Below are 26,278 nucleotides of genomic sequence, written 5' to 3'. Positions count from 1 at the left end.
AGATGTTGATAATTTGATCTCTTCTTCCTCTGCCTTTTCTAAATCCAGATTGAATATCTAGAAGTTTTCGGTTCACATACTTTTGAAGCATCGCTTGGAGGATTTTCAGCATTACTTTACTAGCATGTAGAAGAGTACAGTTGTGCTGTAGTTTGAACATTCTTTGACATTTCCTTTCTTTGGGACTGGAATGAAAACTTACCTTTTCCATTCCTGTGGCCACTGCTGAGTTTTCCCATTTTGCTGGCATAATGAGTGCAGCACTTATCAGCATCATCTTTTAAGATTTGAAATAGTTCAACTGGAATTCCATCACCTCCACTAGCTTTGTTCATAGTGATGCTTCCTGAGGCCCACTTGACTTCACACTGCATGATGTCTGACTCCTGGTGAGTGATCACACCATTGTAATTATCTGCATCATATGATCTTTTTGGTATAGTTCTTCTGTGTATTCTTGCCTTCTCTTCTTAATATCTTCTGCTTCTGTTAGGTCCATACCATTTCTGTCCTTGATTGTGCCTCTCTTTGCATGAAATGTTTTTTTGGTATCTCTAATTTTCTTGAAGCGATCTCTAGACTTTCCCATTCTATTGTTTTCCTCTGTTTCCTTGCATTGATCATGTAGAAAGGCTTTCTATCTTTCCTTACAGTTCTTTGGAACTCTGAATTCATATGGATAAATCTTTCCTTTTCCTCTTTGCCTTTTGCTTCTTTTCTTTTCTCAGCTATTTATAAGGTCTTCTCAGACAACTATTTTGCTTTTTTGCCTTTCTTTTTCTTGGGGATGGTTTTGATCACTATATGAACATCCATCCATAGTTCTTCAGGCGCACTGTCTGTCAAATCTAATCCCTTGAATATATTTTTCATTTCTACTGTATAATCGTAAGGGATTTGATTTAAGTCATATGTAAATGATCTGTTCGTAGATGGACTCTAAATATCAGTAAAATAATCTTTCAGTTCAGTTCAGTTGCTCAGTCGTGTCCAACTCTTTGCAACCCCATGAATCACAGCACGCCAGGCCTCCCTGTCCATCACCAACTCCCGGAGTTCACCCAGACTCACGTCCATCGAGTCAGTGATGCCATCCAGCCATCTCATCCTCTGTCGTCCCCTTCTCCTCCTGCCTCCAATCCCTCCCAGCATCAGAGTCTTGTCCAATGAGTCAACTCTTTGCATGAGGTGGCCAAAGTACTGGAGTTTCAGCTTTAGCATCATTCCTTCCAAAGAAATCCCAGGGCTGATCTCCTTCAGAATGGACTGGTTGGATCTCCTTGCAGTCCAAGGGACTCTCAAGAGTCTTCTCCAATACCAGAGTTCAAAAGCATCAATTCTTCAGTGCTCAGCTTTCTTTACAGTCCAACTCTCACATCCATACATGACCACAAGAAAAACCATAGCCTTGACTAGATGGACCTTTGTTGGCAAAGTAATGTCTGTGCTTTTGAACATGCTATCTAGGTTGGTCATAAGTTTTCTTCCAAGGAGTAAGCATCTTTTAATTTCTTGTCTGCAGTCACCATCTGCAGTGATTTTGGAGCCCAGAAAAATAAAGTCTGACCCTGTTTCCACTGTTTCCCCATCTATTTCCCATAAACTGATGGGACCAGATGCCATGATCTTAGTTTTCTGAATGTTGAGCTTTAAGCCAACTTTTTCACTCTCCTCTTTCACCTTCATCAAGAGGCTTTTGAGTTCCTCTTCACTTTCTGCCATAAGGGTGGTGTCATCTGCATATCTGAAGTTACTGATATTTCTCCTGGCAATGTTGATTCCAGCTTGTGCTTCTTCCAGCCCAGCGTTTCTCACGATGTACTCTGCATAGAAGTTAAATAAGCAGGGTGACAATATACAGCCTTGACGTATTCCTTTTCCTATTTGGAGCCAGTCTGTTGTTCCATGGCCAGTTCTAACTGTTGCTGCCTGACCTGCATACAAATAATCTTTAGGAAGTATAAAATTCTTATAACAACTTAGGAAATATTTCAAAGGAGAAATATTGTCAGAGAAAAGGATGTGTGTGGTTGTGTGTGTGTGTGTGTGTTTGAAAATGTGATAATCCTTACATAGAAAAATGCAAGAATAACAGTATAATGTAAACACATATAAAATATGAATATGTATTTACATTGGCATTTATGTGAATGCATAAACATATTTTCTCATTCCAGACCATGTTCCACACAATTTTAATAACTAGGTTCTGAGTCATATATATTAAAAATATAATTAGTTTAGGCATAAAGAAGTTCAAGTATGTGTTTAGGGCTTTGTTTTCAGTTAACTTTTGAGTAGTTACCCTTTGGTTTCCACTTTCTTCACCTATACAACACAGAATAGTTGCAGAAAAGATTAGCGAACTATTGTATATATAGAAATTATTCCAATTACTGGCGTATCTTAGGTTGACCCTTATGAATTTATTGGTCAAAAATACTGAATATTAACAATTTTATATAGCTCAACCCACAAAAGTGCTTTTATTATCACTATCATCAACTTTGCATTCCAGAGATGAAATAGAGACAATGAATAGTACATGGTTAGCATAGTGCCCAGCAGAATATATGTTCAGTAAATATTCCTTTCCTTACCATATCTTATCTTACATTTTAGATTTTCTAATAGAGTATTTGTGTTTATTTACATTTATACTTTAAATTCTATAATAAGGCACAATTGCCAGAGCTTAGAAGATCCTGAAATTTGAATCATCTCTGGGAATTTTACCCAAACCTTAAAATAACAATGAATTTGGAAAGGTATACAGGGTCTTGTTAAAAATTGACAGGTGCCTTACATTCTATCAGCCCTAGCAGGACAATTTTCCTAAGGTACTACTTTTCTTTGACTCACTTTTTCAAGAATGCATGATGCCTTAACTCGTTTAAATTTACTGTATAATCTGATCCATTGACTCTTACTCCCCAGTGCCTACCCTGACTCCCATCAGATTCTTTCTCTCACTGCTTTCTGAGCTTCCATTCTTAAACGGTTTCTTACTCATCACTAGTTCTTTAATTGCCCCTATGTTAAGTGTAATTTCTCCTTTCCTTGATAATCCAGACTCATAGCGATCACTGCCATCTCTTCTATGATTCCACTTATTCTCTTTTACCAAACTTTTAAGAACTTACAGTATGCTATACTGTTTTACATAGCTAGTATATGCTTGTGAGTTTAATAATAAAGAGTGCTTTTTTGAGGACACAAATCATACTTAAGCTTCTTAGTCCTTATATTTTTTATTGAATAAATAATTATATTTAATTATCTCACAGTGGTATGTATTCAGATTCTTTTTAAAAAGTTGTCTTATTGAATTTATTTGAGCTGCATTAATGAGAAATTTTACAAAGGTTGTTTTACAGTTACATACGTGTGTGTTCATCCTTTCTCACAAAAATTTAAAAAAATAAATGCTTGTTATCAAATTAGTATTGGTACAGTTAGTACAATTTAATACAATCTCAAATATAATATTCATACTTGAGGCTCATGTTTAATAGCTGTGTGTATGCGCATACTCATTTGTGTCTAACTCTTTGTGACCCCATGGACTCTAGCCTATCAGGCTCCTCTGTTCATGGAATTTTCCAGGCAAGAAGATTGGAGTGGGTTGCCATTTCCTACTCCAGTCAGTAGTTATAGCTGAGGGGCAAAATGTGCTCTCATAGTGTTTAAAAAAAAAAAAAAAAAATTGGTCATTTGGTACATTTTCAGAAGTTAACCAGGAAGATAATTTACTATTTAACACTTATTTTAAGGTCCTTTAATATACCTAAGCTTAGAATGGTTTACTCCCACTCAGTTTTCTTTATATTCTCTTATTGATTTAATAACTCCTTCTGTTGTACCCTACCCCTTTAAGTCAGAAGTTTTTTTTTTTTTTTTTTTTTTTAGGACTGTGTATTTATTTTATAAATTTAACAGATCAGTATTTTCATGTATTTTTCTAAGGTCAGATTGATTATTTAGATTTTATTTATTAGTATATTTTAGTATGTCAAAAGGAAGAAAAAAATGTTTTTTTTTCCTACTCTAACCAGACTTCCTTTATGAGATCTAGTCAGCTATATGTCTTTTTTAAAACACCTTCATAAAGCCTTTCACGATCAAATATAACATTCATAAAAAGCTTTGGAAAATGAAAATTCTATGCCGTGAAAAAATAGGGCAGGCTTAAATGTTGAGGTGCTTTATCTCACATATCGTATTTCTTCTTCATCTGAGGAAAAGTGTGTGTCTCTTAACTGTGTTGCTGTAAGTGTAATTCTTTAAAGTAAGAGCTAAATTTTCTTGGTATCTGTCACAGAGTCAAGATGGCTTTGTCTTATAGTAAATAATAACAGTATTCCTAATCAATGACTTCCTGATAGTAAAGTACAAAAAAATCCTTTTCAACTGCATGTTTTTGCAGATACCGACTTTGTATTAATAGTCATTCTAATAGCAATGGCTACCATTTACTGAAAACTTCATGTGCCAGGCTCTATTCTAGATGCTTTCTATGCTAATTTTTGTTATAACTCTGCAACATAAGTATTATTATTCCAATTTTAATCATTAAAGAACTGAAAGAAAGAAATGTGTAATGTATATAGAGCCAGAGAACTAATAAATAAACGGGCTGCCAGAAATTCAAAATAGGTCTGTCTTACTTTAAGGAATATTGTTGTTTAGTCTCTCAGTCATGTCCTACCCTTTGCAACCCCGTGGACTGTGGCCCACCAGACTCCTCTGTCCATGGGGATATCCTAGCAAGAATACTGGAGCGGGTTGCCCTCTTTATAAATAATGACAACAATAACAGCAATAATAATAATAATAGCTAAACTATATTGAGTTCTTACTGAATGCTAGGCAGTGTCCTAAGCTGGTATTATCTCATGCACGGGTTTTATTTAATGTATATGAAGTATAATTTTTCTTTAATATTTAGCAAAAGTGATTTTCATTTTTAGCAAGATAATAAGTCATCTCACTTCCTAGAAAATACCTCTTCTAATTACAACTTTGAGCATGTTAGTGCTTCTCTTCCCTGCGACCTATATTCTAACAACAGTATGTTGGTAGATTTGTCACAATTTAGTGTGTTCCCCTTTATATTTTTAGAATGTGCTATGATCTGTCTGTGAAGAGAAAAGTCTTACTGGGGGTCCTGACTTATGCCAACCACTATAGTATAGCCAGAATATATATTTATTAAATTAAAACACAAAATGTAATTTTATTGCTTAAATCTATTATCTAAGGTACCTCCTTTTTCAGTATCAGATATTCAGTTCAGTTCAGTTCAGTCACCCAGTCATGTCCGACTCTTTGTTACCCCATGAATTGCAGCACACCAGGCCTCCCTGTCCATCACCAACTCCTGGAGTTCACGCAGATTGACTTCCATCCAGTCATTGATGCCATCCAGCCATCTCATCCTCTGTTGTCCCCTTCTCCTCCTGCCCCCAATCCCTCCCAGCATCAGAGTCTCTTCCAATGAGTCAACTCTTTGCATGAGGTGGCCAAAATACTGGAGTTTCAGCTTTAGCATCAGTCCTTCCAAAGAACACCTAGGGCTTATCTCCTTTAGAATGGACTGGTTGGATATTCAGTTCAGTTCAGTTGCTCAGTCGTATCCGACTCTTTGCAACCCCATGAATTGCAGCACGCCTGGCCTCCCTGTCCATCACCATCTCATGGAATTCACTCAAACTCACGTCCATTGAGTCGGTGATGCCATCCAGCCATCTCATCCTCTGGCCAAAGTATTGGAGTTTCAGCTTTAGCATCATTCCTTCCAAAGAACACCCAGGGCTGATCTCCTTCAGAATGGACTGGTCGGATCTCCTTGCAGTCCAAGGGACTCTCAAGAGTCTTCTCTAACACCACAATTCAAAAGCATCAATTTTCAAAAGCGCTCAGCTTTCTTCACAGTCCAACTCTCACATCCATACATGACCACAGGAAAAACCATTGCCTTGACTAGACAGACCTTTGTTGGCAAAGGAATGTCTCTGCTTTTCAATATGCCATCTAGGTTGGTCATAAGTTTTCTTCCAAGGAGTAAGCATCTTTTAATTTCATGGCTGCAGTCACCATCTGTAGTGATTTTGGAGCCCAGAAAAATAAAGTCTGACACTGTTTCCACTGTTTTGCCATCTATTTCCCATGAAGTGATGGGACCAGATGCCATGATCTTCGTTTTCTGAATGTTGAGCTTTAAGCCAACTTTTTCACTCTCCTCTTTCACTTTCATCAAGAGGCTTTTGAGTTCCTCTTCACTTTCTGCCATAAGGGTGGTATCATCTGCATATCTGAGGTTATCGATATTTCTCCTGGCAATCTTGATTCCAGCTTGTGCTTCTTCCAGCCCAGCGTTTCTTATGATTTACTCTGCATAGAAGTTAAATAAGCAGGGTGACAATATACAGCCTTGATGTACTCCTTTTCCAATTTGGAACCAATCTGCTGTTCCATGTCCAGTTCTAACTGCTGCTTCCTGACCTGCATATAGGTTGGATATTAGGGAACCTCAATTATTATAGAAGATTTTCCTAGTGAGGATAATGCAATTCACTAGTATATAGTATTCATTATTTTCTGTTATTGGTGTAGCTTCTGTAAAAGAACGGTTTAATATATTGGGTTGGCCAAAAACTCATATGGTTTTGTTTCTGTAACACTTTATGGAAAATCCAGAGCAAAATTTTTTGCCAACTGAATATACTGAACTTCAGATTATTTTTAAGAAGTGCATTTGAAAGACCTGTAATATCTTTTAGGTCAACTTTTAAGGTTATTTTGCCTTTATAATGAATCCTGTATTTGAGGACAAGTATATTTAACTCCACAAAGTCTCATCCTAAAAGAGACTGCTGTATATACAAGGACACATTTTATATAAAACATAAATCAACATTGCTTTGAACTGTGTGACCCCATTGCTTTGCACAATCTAAAGATCTGACTTCCTTTCATATTTCAATAGCTAGAGCCCTGAGCTTATAAAATGTTTCATTGTTTGATGTCCAGAGAGCATAGGGGATATGCACATCATACAATTATATACATATCTAGATAGATAGATATAAAGCTAAAAAAAAGAACTGGTGAAACTGTAATGATGACATGACAATGCCATTTACTTAAATGCCATTTACTTACATTGCTGCTTAGTGATTATTTAAATGATTGAAAGGCATGTCAAAATTACTTGGAATAGTTTGATATTTTGCTGTATGTGCACCCCCATTGATAAGATGGCATTTAAATTCTACAATATCTCAGTTCCCTCCAGCCAAAGTCAATCAGGAACACTTCTGTAGTTAAACCAATTTGAATTCATAGGCTCACTGTAATGAGGAGGATAACACTATGAAAAACTGTGGAGTTTCAGTGAAAGGCTTTTTATAGGATTTGGACTGTGTAAGATGATTCTGGAAAAGTTTAAAGAATCATGTTTTTCCTCTGGATTTGGTGCTGTCAGAAAATTGGAGCAGTTCTGTAATTGTGTATCTTAATAATTTTTCTTCTAGAAGGTGAAAGGTGTGGGGCACACCTAACACTATGATTGGCAGGGGGAGCAGCATTCTTTCATACTAGCTGAGTTGTCGGAATCTTGGTCATATTGGTGTTTTCATTTTGTTTTGTGTTTTGTTATTTGTATGTTCGGACATGATTATGGAAGGTCTTGTTTTCTGTCTTGTTCCAACAAGGCCAGAGAGCTATCATATCTGATGTTAGTTGTTACTTAATTTGTTTACAGTAAACAGTAGAAAATCATGGCCTTAAAAGTTACAGCCAGGCCAGCTCCAAGCCACAGCATACAGGGGCTGTGCTTTGTTTTCTTTCCCTTATTTTCTTCCTTCTTTTCTTTTCAATATGTAGAATAGTTTAAAGTGATGGTTAAATAACTGAAACATGTTCCTCCATAGCCAAAAACCAAACCAAACTATTGTAGTGAACAGAAAAGGGAAATAGAGACTGACAAGGAACAAATTGTCACGCCTGATGTGCTACTAATATGCCAGGCAACTCACTCAATGTAGAGAAGAGACCTTTGGCACATTACTTCTCAGACTGAAGTGGTCTCTACTAAAGTAGGATATTTTCAATTAGCTACTAGAATACGGGAAAGTCACTTCATGCAGAAGCTGTTAAAATCTTGTGGATAATTCAGGATATTTCCCCAAAATTTTGTTTACTATAGTTCTGTTTTTCCATCTATAGGAAAATAGCAAGTAGCTTCTTTTGATTCATTTCTAATGATCTATTCTCTGTCTCATCTCTAAATCTAGGACTGAACATTTTCTCTTGATTTCTCTGCCATTATATAGGCAGAGAAACAAATTGATTGTAAAATATTAACAGATAAAAAAGAGATATTTGTAACCTATTAAGCACTGCTGAAACTTAACCTGTATGGCTCATATCAACTGAATAGCAGACTTTCTCCAAAATGGGAAAAAAAAAAATATATATATATATATATTTTTTTTTTTTTCTTAGTTAGAACTCAGCATTTGTTTCAACAGTCATAACTCTGCTTTCAAGTGGAGCTGCTTGAAGTTATTTTACATAACATTGAGAAAATTATATAACTATGTAATTATCAGTGTTTTTCCCCCTCCAAATCTTCCCCAAATGATGAGGTTATCAAACTTGAACTAATCTGGGTCAACACTGAAGTACACCAGTGGTTAGAGAATGCCTAGAGTTTATAATGGAATGTCAAACATTATTTTTTTTTTCCTCTTTAAGAAATATTGTATCCTTATTTGGCAGAAAGGTTGTGTACTTGTCTTATGCTTTTTTGGTTTAGAGAAGGAATGGCAATTTGCCAGTGTCCTGTTTTGTCTTTTTTTGAAGAAGCCTTTTATAGCTCAGTGAACTGAAGTAGATAAATGCAGCTTTCTTTTCTGGAATTGGGTTGGATATTTGATTACAAAGAAAATAGGAAATTAAAAATAACCAAATATATTGGCAGAATTAAATCCTAAAAGTGATTTTAAGAAGTAAAATGTGTGTACCAGTAACCACACATCTATACACAGTTGAATGAAAACAAAGTACTATTCAAACAATGGTCATCCTGAAAATATAATGACATGTAGGATAGATGCCCTCTTGTAGTTGTTAAATAAGTCAATAGTGTCTTGAAGGGAATGGCATGTCAAATAAAGTGATTCATCTAAAAGAAAACACAGATTTAGCTCAGATATTTATTTTAAATGTGTAAATATCTATGTTATGCAATTTTTTCATTAATAGTCATCACTTTGAAGCTGTTTTTAAATAAAACAATCCACAGAAAACATGGACTAAGATACTGCTTGTACTATTTATAATTTTGAAGACACAATTTTGAAGTTTCAATTCTGCTCATAACTGGATATGTGTCCTTTTCTACCTTACTTCATTCCTCTAGGTCTCTTCCTCTCTCCATTCCTCCAAAAATAAGAGATTAAAATAGTTGATTTACAAGGTAATTTCTACCTCAAACAAGCTATGATTCTTATGTATACAATATTGGATGTATTCATCCTAGACCCATTTATTTTCTTCCAAAGTAACTCAACAATATACATTGAGGATAAGATCTTGTCTTAATTTAATTAGTTATGAGTTAGCATTTTATTGAATATGATTTCCAGAGCGTTGTGCTAGCAGTTTTGACATCGCAGACATGTGCAAAGTATTCTTACACATGGCTATAAAATGAGATGTTGAACTCAAGGGCTTTATATTACAGTATAATGCACATCAATGTAAAACAAAGAACTCAGCATTTTCAAAGTATATTCAATTTAAATTAAACTAGATAAAAAAGAAAATAATTTGATGTGTTCTATAAAAATCCCGTGGGTACTAGCCCTTTGAATGACATTGGGGTCATGTGTAAATTCTTATCAGATTGAGATTATATGTGTTCAGGGCACAACTGCTATCACAGCAGCCATGCTCATTTTAACTTTTGCAAAATGGGGAATGTTCTTGCTCTTTGAAATGATAGTATGTGTCAGGCACTATTCTACATACTTTACAATATATTAACTCGATCTTAGTTTTACGTTTATTTTGTAGGTGTGAAAACTGAAGCACACAGGCAATTTGCCTGAGGTCATAGAGCATGCAAGTTAGGGAGCCAATTTTGAACAGTCAGTCTGCTTCCAGAATAAATGGTAGATCAGGCTGCTTTGTACACAAAATATTACTCATCAACACAGATTGCAGAATGTATGTTTTCCCGTGAGATTGATTGGTATGATAGAAACATCTTCAGAAAGATAAACAGAGCTTCAGTGTCTAATTCCCCATTATTGTCTTCAATTACTACACTTCTGATATATCACATCTCAAACCTTAACCTTATTATATCCTGCTCCTACCAACCAAGATCATGTGCTTAAATTTGCTCATAGTTATTTTAGTAATTGCCACCAAGTTAAATGTCTTCTGCAATTAAAAAGTAAAACTTAAGAAACACAGAAAGTATTAATATTTTACCAAATTTTCTTTTTTATTTGTGGTCACCAAATATCTGGAAATCCAATCTGATGTAATAAGAGTTTACCTTTATAGAGTGCTTGCTATTTGCCAGGTACTACTTCAAGGGCTTTGCATCTATAATCATTTTGATCTTATACCAGTCTGTTGAGGTGGCATAAAATTAGTACCATTATCATTATTATTTTACAAATGAATAAAAGTGAGTTATTGGCTAAGTAATTTGCCACAACTTCCTAATTTGTCAGCATTAAAAACAGAATTTAAACCCAGAGAGTCGGGATCAAGTTCATATTCAGTATCCTAAGACTATATTGCTTCTGTATTTTTCACTCATTCCCTATTCCTTCTTTCATTTGTCTAGCATTCAGTCACTTGGCAAGTATTTATCAAATATTGCTATATCGTGTATTGCATTATGCCCTGAGGAATTTGCAGTTAATAAGATGAACAGCGGGCCCTGCTCTCACGCTGTTTACATTCTAGAATATAAAAATGCAAGAAAACAGACAGTTAACAAATAATTATTACAGACCATGAAAATCACCAGAGGGAAAATAAGAGAGACGTGATACAGAGTAACTGCAAGAGGTTTACTCCAGGTCAGATGATCAGTGAAGCTGTCTCTATCTAGTCATCTGAGGACATATCTACAGAAGAAATTGGAAAATAGGTTTCAAGGAAGCAAAATATTTAAAAGTAAAATTATATAACATGTTTAGACATCACATTATCAAATAGTACATTATCAACTATTTCAGAGCTATGTTGAATAAGGAATAGAAGTGACTAGAGTTAAGGATTAGATTGTAGACAGGTTTAATCTTTCAAAGTTTATTTTGAAAAACTGAAAGATGTGGTTTAATTTTTTATAAGGTGAGAATGGCATTGTAGATAAAACGAATCAGGGGTCCTTGAGTTTTAAATGGAAGAGAGGAACTACCTTTATTTGCAGCTAAAATATATATACTGCCTAATAAGTGGGGCTGAAGTTAATTAAACTTAGAGACACTTGGAGATCATAATCAAGACTTTTAATTTAATGTCAAGTCATTTGGGGATACTTGTGAGTTTTTTCAGAACCAATTAACTATTGTTTATTTAACAACCACGGCAAAATAGACTTTTTACTAGTCTCTGGGTATCGGCATTTCTTCCCTTCCAATTGTGTTGATTTTCTACTGTAGCTGGAGTTTTGTTGTTGTTTTTCAATCTCTTTACTCTCAGACTTAAAATTCTTCATAAACTTCCTATTGGCATCAGATTAAAATATATCCTGAGCATGACCTGTATATGTCTGTTGGATTTAAACCCAGTTTTCCTCTCTTTCTCATACCTTCTCACCCTGGCCTTGGCCTTTGCTGATTTTATACTTATTGATTCCTCTGCTTGAGTTATTCTTCCCTGTGACATCTAACTCTTCAACACACATGAACATGTATCTAGTTTCAATTAAATTCCAGTCTTTAATGAGATTACTTGATTAATATTTCACCAACAATTTGTACCTATAATAGTGAGATTGCATCTGTTTTGTTTAATATTGTGTTCCCCAAACAGATGTTATGGTATCTGGCACATAGTGGGCCCCCTCAATGATATTCATTTAATAAATTAACAGAATGAACATTATAGGAAATATAAATATGTGCACAATGGTCCCCACACAAGCTAAACATGGAATAAAAACTAACACATTAATGAATAAGGCTGCAACAACTCAAAAGAGTAGAACACTAAATGCTAAGTATTATGGTAAAAATTTCCACACTGTCAGGGTTGTAAAAATAATTTAGAGTTGGAAGTTAACCTGACAAATACAAGGGGCCTGGGAAAATTGGAGTGAGATATAACAGATGTAAGGATTGGTGAGAATTAAAATTATAAACTTGATTATGTAAGGTTATAATCTGTTGGCTATGAAAAGCCACTCTAAATTGATAATACGGAAATGACAAAACCAAAATAATTTTCCAGTCCACGTTGATTTGTCTGTAAAATGTGGGAGAAGTTGTAGCTTATTTTTCAAGCAGAATGTGATTCAACTTTTGCCTTAATGAACTAGACGACAATTTAGCCATTCTTACATTTAGGTTTTTTTTGTTGTTGTTTTGTTTTGTTTTTTTGCAGCATGAGTATATTTATGTTACTGAAACATGAAACAGAGTTCTGTTCCGCAAGCTGAAGAATGAATTCCACAAACTCACAAACACTCACAGAGGCAAAGAGTTTATGTTAAAGGATAGAGACACAAAGCTCTCAGCCTAGACACTGAGAGGGGGTGAAGTGCCTGAAAAGGCAGGAATAGCAACACTGTATGTCTTTATCAGAATTGATCTGTTCATGTTTGGTTGGCTCCGGCCTGATGTGTGTAATTTCAGACCAATAAGTTTAAATGTCACAATGTCCAGTTTGTCATTTTTATGGCTTTCTTATGGTTCCCAGTTTCTCAGTTTCTCCAGACATTAAGTCACCATCCCTTGATCCTTTCTCAAGACCCCAGACCATTATTTAGGGACTAAATGTATGTTTAAGAGCTAATGGTCTACCTGGAGTTTTTCTCCTTGATAAACTGGACAGGAGTTAATGATGGTCTGGTCCTGAGTCTGAATGTTTTATGACCCTCCAAACTAGGAAGGCATTCCTCTGAATATGCAGGACCTGGAGCAATGATTATGGCTTTAGGCTAATGGAACAAAACGTTTCTGTGAGTGAATGAGTTGAAATTAAAGGTGAAATTAGAAAAAGAACCAAGACTCTAACCCTACACTTATTGCCCAATAATTTCTACCTCATTACCAAGTCCAGGCTTGCTCTGCTTGCCACAGGACAAGTCAATAAACCCAGAGACTAAGTATTGAGGCAAGGAATCATGACTACTCAGGAAGCTGGAAGATTGAGAAGATGGCAGACTTGTCTCCAAAAAAACCTTCTTATAGGGTCTGGATGCCAATTTTTTTGTATAGAACAGAGAGGGAGAAGAAGTAAGGAAGTAAAGTAAAAAGGCTATTTATCTTGCAAAATAGGAGGGGATGTTTTATTTTTTTTCTTTTCTGCAGCCATTCACAAATGGACTGGGGTCAGATCATTGCCCAGTGAGCTGAACAAAACCACTTTTGTTTAACGTTCAGGCAGAGGGGTAGAGTTCCCCAGGCAGGACATTATGTATGATTATAATAACAAAAGCAATGAAAAGCAAAGGTCAAAATCTGAGAAACAGATTCAGCACGGAGTCAAAATTGGCTCTTTCCTGTTACATTTACACATATCTTGATGTAGTACTTTGGTGATTAAATGAAATAACTCAGGTAAATCACCTTACAGAGTCCTTCGTATGCAGTGCATTCCTCATAAATACTGTCTTAATTTCCTTCCACTACCTCACCTGTGTGTAGGAAGGATTGCGCCACAGAGACACAGAAGGCAAGAACACCCTGTAGGCCAGTTTATCAATATAGACCTGTGTTAGTTTCCTAGGACTGCAGCAACAAAACCCCACAGACTGGGTGGCTTTACCAGCAGAAGACTTTTTTTTTTTTTTTTTTTCATAGTTCTGAAGGGTAGACTTACAAAACCAATGTATGGAGAAGGCCATTCTCTTTCTGAAGGTTATTAGTAAAGACCCTCCCTTTCCTTAACCAGAAATCTTTGACATTCCTTTGCTTATAGATAATTCACTTAAATCCCTGTCCTCATTACTACAAATTTTTTTTTTTCCTGTGTTTTCATCTCATTCCCTTTGCTTTTTATAAAGAGAGTAGTCATACTGGTTTAAGGGCCCACCTTAATTCAATATGACCTCAATTTAACTCATATCTACAATAATCCTATTTTCAAATAATATTCTACAGTTCCAGGAAATACATAAATTTGGCAGACATTTTTCAACCAATACAACAGGTACGGTAAAATGACAGGGGTCTTCCCTGAGATGTCAGCCTCAAGAATGGAAAGACACTGGGTGGGTTTTAAACTTTTTAAATGAACAAACTAGTAGAAATAGGTGAAGATTGAAACCACAGTTGTTGGCAGCTATTTTTGACTTAACGTTTTATAGTGCTTTGTCTTCAAGAGTCAAAAGAAAAACAAATGCAAAGTTGTTCCTTTTATTATTCCCTTCGCTTCTACAATATAAAAAGAATTATTAATACATAGTTCAATCCTGAAAAGCATCTCAGGCAGGAACTGTTCAGATCCCATTCTCTAGTACTCTGACCCACAATTGACTCTATTTCATCCCCATTTAAAATTTTAGAGTTAGAGTCATCTTAGGGAAGACTATTTGTTACGAGACTCCTTCCTGAAGAAACCTATGTTTGTGTATTATTTAGCAAATATTTGTTGTATCATAAAAAAAATGATAGACACTAATTACTAAATTGTGAAAAAGACAGATGAACAGTCTCCTCCCTCTTATCTTAAAGCCCAGATGGAATCATCATCAATGAAAAAGTAAACTAATAAATGGAAAATAATAAATGTTAAAACAACTCATGATTGCATGTACCACAAAATAGACTTCTGTGATTAGAAAAAAAAGAACAAAGGGTAAGGGGAAGTGGGCAGTGAAGAGCTTAGAATGATCTCAGGTGGGCTCAGCTTGCTACTGTTGCAGAAACCAGTAATTGAGAAACCAAACACCACACTGGGAGAATTGGAGAACTCAGGTTTATTATGCTGGCAGGCCCAGAAGAGTTAACACTCCAAGCTGTGAGCCTCAAACGAAGGGGTTACAGAGTTTTTATAGACAGAATATAGTGGGCAACACTAGCTGCTAATCAGATCAGATCAGTTGCTCAGTCGTGTCCGACTCTTTGCGACCCCATGAATCACAGCACGCCAGGCCTCCCTGTCCATCACCAACTCCTGGAGTTCACTCAGACTCACGTCCATCGAGTCAGTGATGCCATCCAGCCATCTCATCCTCTGTCGTCCCCTTCTCCTCCTGCCTCCAATCCCTCCCAGCATCAGAGTCTTGTCCAATGAGTCAACTCTTCGCATGAGGTGGCCAAAGTACTGGAGTTTCAGCTTTAGCATCATTCCTTCCAAAGAAATCCCAGGGCTGATCTCCTTCAGAATGGACTGGTTGGATCTCCTTGCAGTCCAAGGGACTCTCAAGAGTCTTCTCCAACACCACAGTTCAAAAGCATCAATTCTTCAGTACTCAGCCTTCTTCACAGTCCAACTCTCACATCCATACATGACCACAGGAAAAACCATAGCCTTGACTAGATGAACCTTTGTTGGCAAAGTAATGTCTCTGCTTTTGCATATGCTATCTAGGTTGGTCAAAACTTTCCTTCCAAGGAGTAAGCATCTTTTAATTTCATGGCTGCAGTCACCATCTGTAGTGATTTTGGAGCCCAGAAAAATAAAGTCTGACACTGTTTCCACTGTTTCCCCATCTATTTCCCATTAAGTGATGGGACCGGATGCTATGATCTTAGTTTTCGGAATGTTGAGCTTTAAGCCAACTTTTTCACTCTCCACTTTCACTTTCATCAAGAGGCTTTTGAGTTCCTCTTCACTTTCTGCCATAAGGGTGGTGTCATCTGCATATCTGAGGTTATTGATATTTCTCCCGGCAATCTTGATTCCAGCTTGTGTTTCTTCCAGTCCAGCATTTCTCATGATGTACTCTGCATATAAGTTAAATAAACAGGGTGACAATATACAGCCTTGATGTACTCCTTTTCCTATTTGGAACCAGTCTATTGTTCCATGTCCAGTTCTAACTGTTGCTTCCTGACCTGCGTACAGATTTCTCAAGAGGCAGATCATAGGCTGGTTTAAATTAAGGGGTTTTGCGGGTGTGGGAACAGCAGTCAAGATTGGGAGGGGGATGCCTGACCTTTACACAGGCATGATTAAACAGGTTTGCAGGGGCTGGGCAATTGCAAAGAATAGCACAAAGGTGAGTGAGATAAGTTCAATACAATACCAGTTCCTAGTATTGTAAGTCCTCACTTTCTGAGACTTTGTGACCGTCATGATCCAGGTCAGCTTGCAAGGAGCAAGCTGAGTTACAGAGGCAAAACAAGTAGGAGGTTATGTAAAACTTAAACTTTTCCTCTTCACTACAACTTGGAGGGGGTTTGGGTTCCCAGTCACAGACTGGGTGCACGTTGAGGTGGTAGAAGCATGAGATCCTAGCCACTAGTCCAGTGGTCAGTGACAAAGGCCCTGGCCCTTCAGCTTTGCAGAGAATTTCCACAAAGAAGGAAAGTAGTGAACTAAGGAAAGTATTTATTAAGAGGAAAAAGAGAACAGTAGACCTGAAGAGTAAATACTAAAGAGTACAGTGGATAGAGGCACATGGGCAGACTCAGAGGGAGAATCCCCAAGTCTCCCCCTTGTAGCAGTTTGAATTACTTTTTATGGTGTATTTCTTCTGGGTTTCCTTTAGCCAGTCATTTTCATTTGGCCAGTCACAGTCCATATTTGGTATATCTCAGGGTCCTTCATGTGTGCACATTCATCTCTTAGTCAAAATAGATTCTACTAAAGAGGCTTGTAGGTAGCCTGGCATTAGTTAGCATCCTTTGACCTCCAAGGAGATTTTCTGTGCATGTGTGATCAGGGAGACCTGACTTTGAAATAAGAAATATATATTCTGTGCAGGGCCCAACCTCCTCTCTTAATTGTCCTGCTATTCTCCTCTTGGAGTTTTGGTCCATAGAGAATGAATCTCCGATTACTTTACCCTGGAGGGGCCCATCTGCCTCCTGCCTCAAGAAGATTAAGTTCAGTTCAGTCGCTCAGTCGTGTACGACTCTTTGCGACCCCATGGACTGCAGCACTCCAGGCATCCCTGTCCATCACCAACTCCCAGAGTTTACCCAAATTCATGTCCACTGAGTCAGTGATGCCATCCAACCATCTCATCCTCTGCTGTCTCCTTCTCCTCCCACCTTCAATCTTTCCCAGCATCAGGGTTTTTTCAAATGAGTCAGCTCTTTGCATCAGGTGGACAAAGTATTGGAGTTTCAGCTTCAACATCAGTCCTTCCAATGAATGTTAAGGACTGATTTCCTTTAGGACTGACTGGTTGGATCTCCTGCAGTCCAAGGGACTCTCAAGAGTCTTCTCCAACACCATAATTCAAAAGCATCAGTTCTCAGGCACTCAGCTTTCTTTGTAATCTGACTCTCACATCCATACATGACTACTGGCAAAACTCAAAAAGATTAGCTTGAAGTTTAAAAAAAAAAAACTTTATAGGCAAACAAAAGTAAAATACACTTATGGGTATCTCTACACTTCTCTAACTTCTGATGGATCTCTTTCTCAAGTAAGATATTAATAGATAAAATACTGTCCTCTGAAGCAGTCTCATAAGCATTACATCCCCCTGGGCTCTCTGTATCTTCTGCTCTCCTTTCTCTTACCTCTCTGGCATTTCTCAAAACTACCTTTTACCTTGATAATTGTAATTTTTACCAATGTTTCCTCTACCTTTTGGAATGTTCTTCTGCCCACCATTACCCTTCAGCACTGGAGGTGAAAGGATCTCACTCATCCTTTAAAATTTATCTCATTTCGTCTCTTTTTATTAGAGTTTTCCTTAACTGGTCTAGTTGATGTTCCTCACAATCCTCATAATACTCTCACAATAGGGCTGATATTGAAGATATAGGCTTTGAAGTTAGAGGACATAAGCTGGAGTTCTGGATAAACCCTGTGCTAGTTGTGTGATCTTGGACAAGTTACTGTGTCTTTTAAACGTCATAATTTTTATATTCACATTGAGGTATATCAAGAACTTGGAACTGGAAAATGTGCTCATTCACATCTGAGACTTTGTCACCTCATGGACTGTCAGGAACACCAGGCTCCCATATTCATAGGATTTTTCCTGGCAAGAGTACTAGAGTGGCTTGCCATTTCCTCCTCCAGTAGCTCTTCCTGACCCAGGGGTTGAACCCACGACTCATGCATTGCAGGTGGATTCTTTGCCCTGAGCCACCTGGGAATTCCAAAATAACTCCTAAGTTTAAGTAATAAAATTAAGCATATAAAATACATTTTTCTTTAAATGTTTTAATAACAGAAAATGTGTTTCTTGAATTGATCATAGCATATTACATTTTTTGAAAGCAACTAGTGAAAAATGGTCTCTAATCAAGGAAATAGATTATGATAGAGATATCATCAGGGGCCAGTAGTCGTGATACTTAGATTCATATAGAACTTTTTTTCAATGGCTTTTAACTTATTTCAAATAGGAACCTAATATAATGGGATGACTGGTTCAAATGATGTAGAAAATTAGAAATATAAGATTTAACTTGCCCGTGAGTGTCCAGGAGTCTCTGGCAGAAGCATAGGTGGCAGTGACCTGCTACAGGGTTGGGGGCACCGACTGTAGCAGTGTGTGCATGGGACCTTTGGAAGGAGGTCACCATTATCTTTATCACCTCCACCATAGTTTAGCGGCAGATAAATAACAGGGAGGGACCACAGCCCCACCCATCAACAGGAAATTGGTCTAAAGATTTACTAAGCATGGCCCTGCCCTTCAGAACAAGACCCAGTTTCCCCTCAGTCAGTCTTTCCCATCAGGAAGCTCTTATCCTTCTCCATCAGAGGGCAGCAGACTGAAAACCACAGTCACAGAAAACTAACCAATCTTATCACATGAACCACAGCCTTGTCTAACTCAGTGAAACTATGAGCCATGCCCTGTAGGGCCACCCAAGACAGACAGGTCATGGTGGAGAGTTCTGACAAAATGTGGTCCACTGGAGAAGGGAATGGCAAACCACTTCAGTATTCTTGCCTTGAGAACTCCATGAACAGTATGAAAAGATATGACACTGAAAGATGAACTCCCCAGGTCGGTAGATGCCAAAGATGCTACTAAAGATTAGTGTAGAACTCCAGAAAGAAGGAAGAGATGGAACCAAAGCAGAAACAACATCCAGTTGCAGATGCGACTGGTAATGGAAGTACAGTCCAAAGCTGTAAAGAGCAATATTGCATAGGAACCTGGAATGTTAGGTCCATGAATCAAGTCAAATTGGAAGTGGTCAAACAGGAGATGGCAAGAGTGAATTTCAACATTTTAGGAATCAGCGAACTAAAATGGACTGGAATGGGTGAATTTAACTCAGATGACCATTGTATCTACTAGTGTGGGCAAGAATCCCTTAGAAGAAATGGAGTAGCCATCATTGGCAACAAAAGAGTCCAAAATTCAGTACTTGGATGCAATCTCAAAAAAGACAGAAAGATCTCTGTTAGTTTCCAAGTCAAACCATTCAATATGACAGTAATCCAAGTTTCTGCCCCCAGTCAGTAATGCAAAAGAATCTGAAGTTGAACAGTTCTATGAAGACCAACAAGACCTTCTAGAATTAACACCCCAAAAATATGTCCTTTCCATTATAAGGGACTGGAATGCAAAAGTAGGAAGTCAAGAAACACCTGGAGTAACAGGCAAACTTGGCCTTGGAGTACAGAATGAAGCAGGGCAAAGGCTAATATAGTTTCGCCAAGAGAATGCACTGGTCATAGCAAACAGCCTCTTGCAGCAACACAAGAGAAGACTGTACACATGGACATCACCAGATGGTCAACACCGAAATCAGATTGATTATATTCTTTGTAGCCGAAGATGGAGAACCTCTAGAAAGTCAGCAAAAACAAGACATGGAGCTGACTGTGCCTCAGATCATGAACTCTTTATTGGCAAATTCTGACTTAAATTGAAGAAAGTAGGAAAAACCAAGACCATGCAGGTATGACCTAAATCAAATCTCTTACAATTATACATGGAGGTGACAAATAGATTCAAGGGATTAGATCTGCTGATCTAACGTACGTCAAGGCTGTATATTGTTACCTTGCTTATTTAACTTATATACAGAGTATATAGTGCCTACAGAACTGTGGATGGAGGTTCATGACATTGTATGGGAGGCAGGGATCAAGACATCCCCAAGGAAAAGAAATGCAAAAAGGAAAAATGGTTGTCTGAGGAGGTCTTAAAAATAATTGAGAAAAGAAGAGAAGCTAAAGGCAAAGGCAAAAAGGAAAGATATACCCATTTGAATGCAGAGTTCCAAAGAATAGCAATGAGAGATAAAAAAAGCCATCCTCAGTGATCAAGGCAAAGAAACAGAGGGGAAAAAAATAAAATGGGAAAGACTAGAATCTCTTCAAGAAAATTAGAGATGCCAAAGGAATATTTCATACAAAGATGGGCACAATAAAGGACAGAAATGGTATGGACCTAACAGAAGCAGAAGATATTAACAAGAGGTGGCAAGAATACACAGAAGAACCGTACATAAAAAATCTTCATGACACAGATAACCACGATGGTGTGATCATCACCTAGAGCCAGACATCCTGGAATGTGAAGTCAAGTGAACCTTAGGAAGCATCACTACAAACAAAGCTAGTGGAGGTGATGGAATTCCAGTTGAGCTATTTCAAATCCTAAAAGATGATTCTGTGAAAGTGGTGCACTCAGTAGGCCAGCATATTTGGAAAACTCAGCAGTGGCCACAGGAAGGAAAAGGTCAGTTTCCACTCCAGTCCCAAAGAAAGGCAATGCCAAAGATTGCTCAAAACACTGCATAATTGCCCTCATCTCACACGCTAGTAAAGTAAAGCTCAAAATTCTCCAAGCCAGGCTCCAACAATATGTGAACCATGAATTTCCAGATATTCAAACTGGATTTAAAAACAGCAGAGCAACCAGAGATCAAATTGCCAACATTTGTTGGATTATCAGAAAAGCAAGAGAGTTCCAGAAAAACATCTATTTCTGCTTTATTGACTATGCCAAAGCCTTTGACTGTGTGGATCACAACAAACTGTGGAAAATTCTGAAAGAGATGGGAATACCAGACCACCTGACCTGCCTCTTAAGAAACCTGTATGCAGATCAGGAAGCAACAGTTAGAACTGGTCATGGAGAAACAGACTGTTTCCAAACAAAAAAAGGGGTACCTCAAGTATGTATATTGTCACCTTGCTTATTTAACTTATATGCAGAGTACATCATGAGACACGCTGGGCTGGATGAAGCACAAGCTGGAATCAAGATTGCCGGGAGAAATATCAGTAACCTCATATATGCAGTTTTCATTCCAATCCCAAAGAACGTCAATGCCAAAAAAAGCTCAAACTACCGCACAATTGCACTCATCTCACACGCTAGTAAAGTAATGCTCAAAATTCTCCAAGCCAGGCTTCAGCAATATGTGAACCGTGAACTTTCTGATGTTCAAGCTGGTTTTAGAAAAGGCAGAGGAACCAGAGATCAAATTGCCAACATCTGCTGGATCATGGAAAAAGCAAGAGAGTTCCAGAAAAACATCTCTTTCTGCTTTATTGACTATGCCAAAGCCTTTGACTCTGTGGATCACAATAAACTGTGGAAAATTCTGAAAGAGATGGAAATACCAGACCACCTGATCTGCCTCTTGAGAAATTTGTATGCAGGTCAGGAAGCAACAGTTAGAACTGGACATGGAACAATAGACTGGTTCCAAATAGGAAAAGGAGTACATCAAGGCTGTATATTGTCACCCTGTTTATTTAACTTATATGCAGAGTACATCATGAGAAATGCTGGACTGGAAGAAACACAAGCTGGAATCAAGATTGCTGGGAGAAGTATCAATAACCTCAGATATGCAGATGACACCACCCTTATGGCAGAAAGTGAAGAGGAACTAAAAAGCCTCTTGATGAAAGTGAAAGTGGAGAGTGAAAAAGTTAGCTTAAAGCTCAACATTCCGAAAACTAAGATCATAGCATCCGGTCCCATGGGAAATAGATGGGGAAACAGTGGAAACAGTGTCAGACTTTATTTTTCTGGGCTCCAAAATCACTGCAGATGGTGACTGCAGCCATGAAATTAAAAGACACTTACTCCTTGGAAGGAAAGTTATGACCAACCTAGATAGCATTTTCAAAAGCAGAGCCTATACTTTGCCAACAAAGGTTCGTCTAGTCAAGGCTATGGTTTTTCCTGTGGTCATGTATGGATGTGAGAGTTGGACTGTGAAGAAGGCTGAGCACTGAAGAACTGATGCTTTTGAACTGTGGTGTTGGAGAAGACTCTTGAGAGTCCCTTGGACTGCAAGGAGATCCAACCAGTCCATTCTGAAGGAGATCAGCCCTGGGATTTCTTTGGAAGGAATGATGCTAAAGCTGAAACTCCAGTACTTTGGCCACCTCATGTGAAGAGTTGACTCATTGGAAAAGACTCTGATGCTGGGAGGGATTGGAGGCAGGAGGAGAAGGGGACGACAGAGGATGAGATGGCTGGATGGCATCACTGACTCGATGTATGTGAGTCTGGGTGAACTCCAGGAGTTGGTGATGGACAGGGAGGCCTGGCGTGCTGTGATTCATGGGGTCGCAAAGAGTTGGACATGACTGAGCGACTGAACTGAACTGAACTGATGCAGATGATACCACCCTTATGGCAGAAAGTGAAGAACTAAAGAGCCTCTTGATGAAAGTGAAAGAGGAGAATGGAAAAGTTGGCTTAAAACTCAACATTCAGAAAACTAAGTCATGGCATCTGGTCCCATATTTTCATGGCAAATAGATGGGAAAACAATGGAAACAGTGGCTGACTTTATTTTTGGTGTCTCCAGAATTGCTGCAGATCATGATCGTAGCCATGAAATTAAGACGCTTGCTCATTTGACGGAAAGTTATGACCAACCTAGACAGCATATTAAAAAGTAGAAACATTACTTTGCCATAAAGCTATGGTTTTTCCAGTGGTTATGTATGGATGTGAGACTTGGATTATAAAGAAGGCGGAGCACCAAAGAATTGATGCTTTTGAACTGTGTTGTTGGAGAAGATTCTTGAGAGTCCCTTGGACTGTGAGGAAATCCAACCAATATATCCTAAGGGAAATCAGTCCTGAATATTCATTGGAAGGACTGATGCTAAAGCTGAAACTTCAACACTCTGGCTAATTGATGAGAAGAACTGACTCAGTTGAAAAGACCCTCGTGCTGGTAATGATTGAAGGCATGGGGAGAAGGGGACAAGTGAGGATGAGATGGTTGGATGGCATCACCAACTCAATGGACATGAGTTTGAATAAACTCCGGGAATTCGTGATGGACAGGGGCGTCTGCCGTGCTGCATTCCATGGAGTCACAAAGAATCGGTCACAACTGAGTGACTGAACTTGCACTTAACTTGTAAGCATACTAATCTAGCTTGGTGAAAGGAAGCTCTGGAACCACTTTGTCTGTGTTCAAATCCCTTCTCTGACATTCTGTAGCTATAGGAGTTGGACACATTCTTAATTCTTTTAGCAATTTTCTTTTTTCAAATGTGAGTAATTATAGATTAGGTACATAAATTAAGTAATATAGTTTTTGTGAGGGTTGCTGCTGCTGCTGCTAAGTCGCGTCAGTCGTGTCGATTCTGTGCGACCCCATAGATGGCAGCCCACTAGGCTGGCTCCGCTGTCCCTGGGATTCTCCAGGCCAGAACACTGGAGTGGGTTGCCATTTCCTTCTCCAGTGCATGAAAGTGAAAAGTGAAAGTGAAGTTGCTCACTCGTGTCTGACTGTGCAACCCCATGGACTGCAGCCACCCAGGCTCCCATGTCCATGGGATTTTCCAGGCAAGAGTACTGGAGTGGGTTGCCATTGCCTTCTCCGTTTTAGTAGAGTTAATATAAATAAGATGTTTATAATATTTCTTGGAATGGAGTACCCATTGAGTACTTGTTTTCAATTATGACTAAATGCTAGGCACTTTCCTAGATACAGGGAATTTGGTGATGAACCTTGGAAAGATTGGTATTAACGCATAAACTAACATGTGTATGTAATTCCAAACAGTGATCACACCAAAATGGAAGTACATACTCAGAAGGACTAAAATAAGGGTAAGAAATAAGAAGGGTTAGTATAGAAAACTATTTAAGGAATGATTGTTCTCTGTCACTCATTTATGTCCAACTCTCTGCAACCCCACGTACTGAAGTTCACCAAGCTCCTCTGTCCATGGGCATTCTCCAGGCAAGAATACTGGAGTGGGTAATCTTTCTCTTCTCCAGGTAGCCTTTCCCCACTCCATAAGGAATGATTAATTCCCCCTTAATATTGTAGCATTTTTTAAAATAAATGGTTAAAACTTGATAAATTCTACCATTTATTTTTATTCTTATAAATAAGCCCTTTGTAATTTTGTTTTTTTTTTTTTTCACATATGTGAATATATATATAGCTGTACAGAGAAAGAATAAGCATTATCTATTTTTACAGCCTATCAACTAAGAGTGTGTCAACCTCCACCACCCGTACCCAATGCTGAAATTTTGACAGAAGATGATGAATTTGAAATAGGTAAAGTGTCTTAAATTACTTTCAAAGAAAGCATACTGTTAACAAAGGTTTTGCTTAAAATCAATAAAAATAAAGAATAGTAGCAGCCTGTCTTAAACCTTCTTTCCCTGGATTGATGGGGATTGTTTAGAATTTGTAAGAATGGAAAACAGTGAAAAGAGGCAAGGTATTGTTAGGTAAGAAAAAAGAATTCTGTATTTTTAGGATGTACAGTTAGAAAACAGTACAGGAATCTGAGCCATATAACTATTCTGGTAGTTATTATTTTGCTACCTTCCAACACTGTAGTCTTAACTATTGTTCTTCAAATTCAGGCATAAACTTGATATGTATAATAAATGATATGCAGGGTGTATTAGATGACATATTTGATTTCCATATCCTTGAAAACAACTCATTATATTCCATGTGATCATAAATAAAGTCCTTTTAACACTGACTGGAAATTTAACCTCAATAATATCTCATAGCTTGAAAAATTATGTAAGAAAATAATGCATCTTAATGTAACATAATAAATTTCATCATTATTATCTATTAATATTAATTTTGGTTGAGAAATGTAAGAAAATATCAATGACCAATGTGAAACTAATCTTGATAGCAGTAACTAGTAATCCTTTTAAACTGCTTGATATACTTTTAATGACTATCTTACCCATACCAACAAAATTATTTCCTTACTACTATTGCTTATATATAATCAGATTGCCCCAGTACCAGTTTTACTGGTATTTATTCTTGGCTTCAGTTCCAATTGGTCAGTGCTCATGACTTACTATTAATTTAATATTCTGAATATCATTGCTGCTTACAGCTAATAGAATTTTTATACTGATTGAAAATAACTGAAAGAAAAAATATTCAAATTTTATAACTGAACCATCTGTTTATTTTAACCATTACCTTGGTGCTTAATGAAGCCCTTTCTGCCTGTTTTTTCAATAGGTGATATTATTAGATATCAGTGTCTTCCAGGATTTACTTTGGTTGGTAATGCAATTCTGACCTGCAGATTAGGAGAACGACTCCAGATGGATGGAGCACCTCCCGTTTGTCAAGGTACCAATTCTTATGATTATTTATTTCTAAGTATTTGTTTTATGTTTAATTCAGTACTAACAAAATTGAGAAAACTCTATTTTATATAATTATTATATTTAACTGAAAGTAATTTAAAAATTATACTACTCGTATATGGTGTTTTTCATTCCATTATTTATCAGATTTAACTAAACATTGTTTATTCATCCGAGGTTTAATTTTTCTAGTTTATCCCATGGTCAGTTCAACTTATTTAAATTACTTTTGCTGTGAGGTTTGGAAGTGGAGATAGAAAGCAAGAGAAACCACTTTAAATAAAGGTTCCAGTGTGGATTGCAAGTAGCTTCTGTTCTAACCACTAGAATCGTTAAACTTTATTGAGCACA

The 26,278-nt window shown here is 37.4% G+C and overlaps 1 protein-coding gene across 3 annotated transcripts in view; it reads left to right on the top strand.

Annotated features, from left to right (window-relative positions):
• The window catches only part of CSMD3 (CUB and Sushi multiple domains 3), a 1,469,470-nt gene that overhangs the window by 1,338,330 nt on the left and 104,862 nt on the right, over window positions 1–26,278 (top strand). For all 3 annotated transcript variants that reach the window (XM_070382828.1, XM_005887888.2, XM_005887887.2), the window contains 2 exons: window positions 24,768–24,848; window positions 25,797–25,910. In XM_070382828.1, the coding sequence (XP_070238929.1) occupies window positions 24,768–24,848; window positions 25,797–25,910 (195 nt within the window). The remainder of the gene's footprint in view (window positions 1–24,767; window positions 24,849–25,796; window positions 25,911–26,278) is intronic.

This window comes from Bos mutus, chromosome 14 (assembly GCF_027580195.1).
Source record: "Bos mutus isolate GX-2022 chromosome 14, NWIPB_WYAK_1.1, whole genome shotgun sequence".
In the NCBI taxonomy this organism is placed as follows: domain Eukaryota; kingdom Metazoa; phylum Chordata; class Mammalia; order Artiodactyla; family Bovidae; genus Bos; species Bos mutus.
Note: the sequence above shows the minus strand (reverse complement) of the source record. Positions and strands in the feature narration are given on the sequence as shown.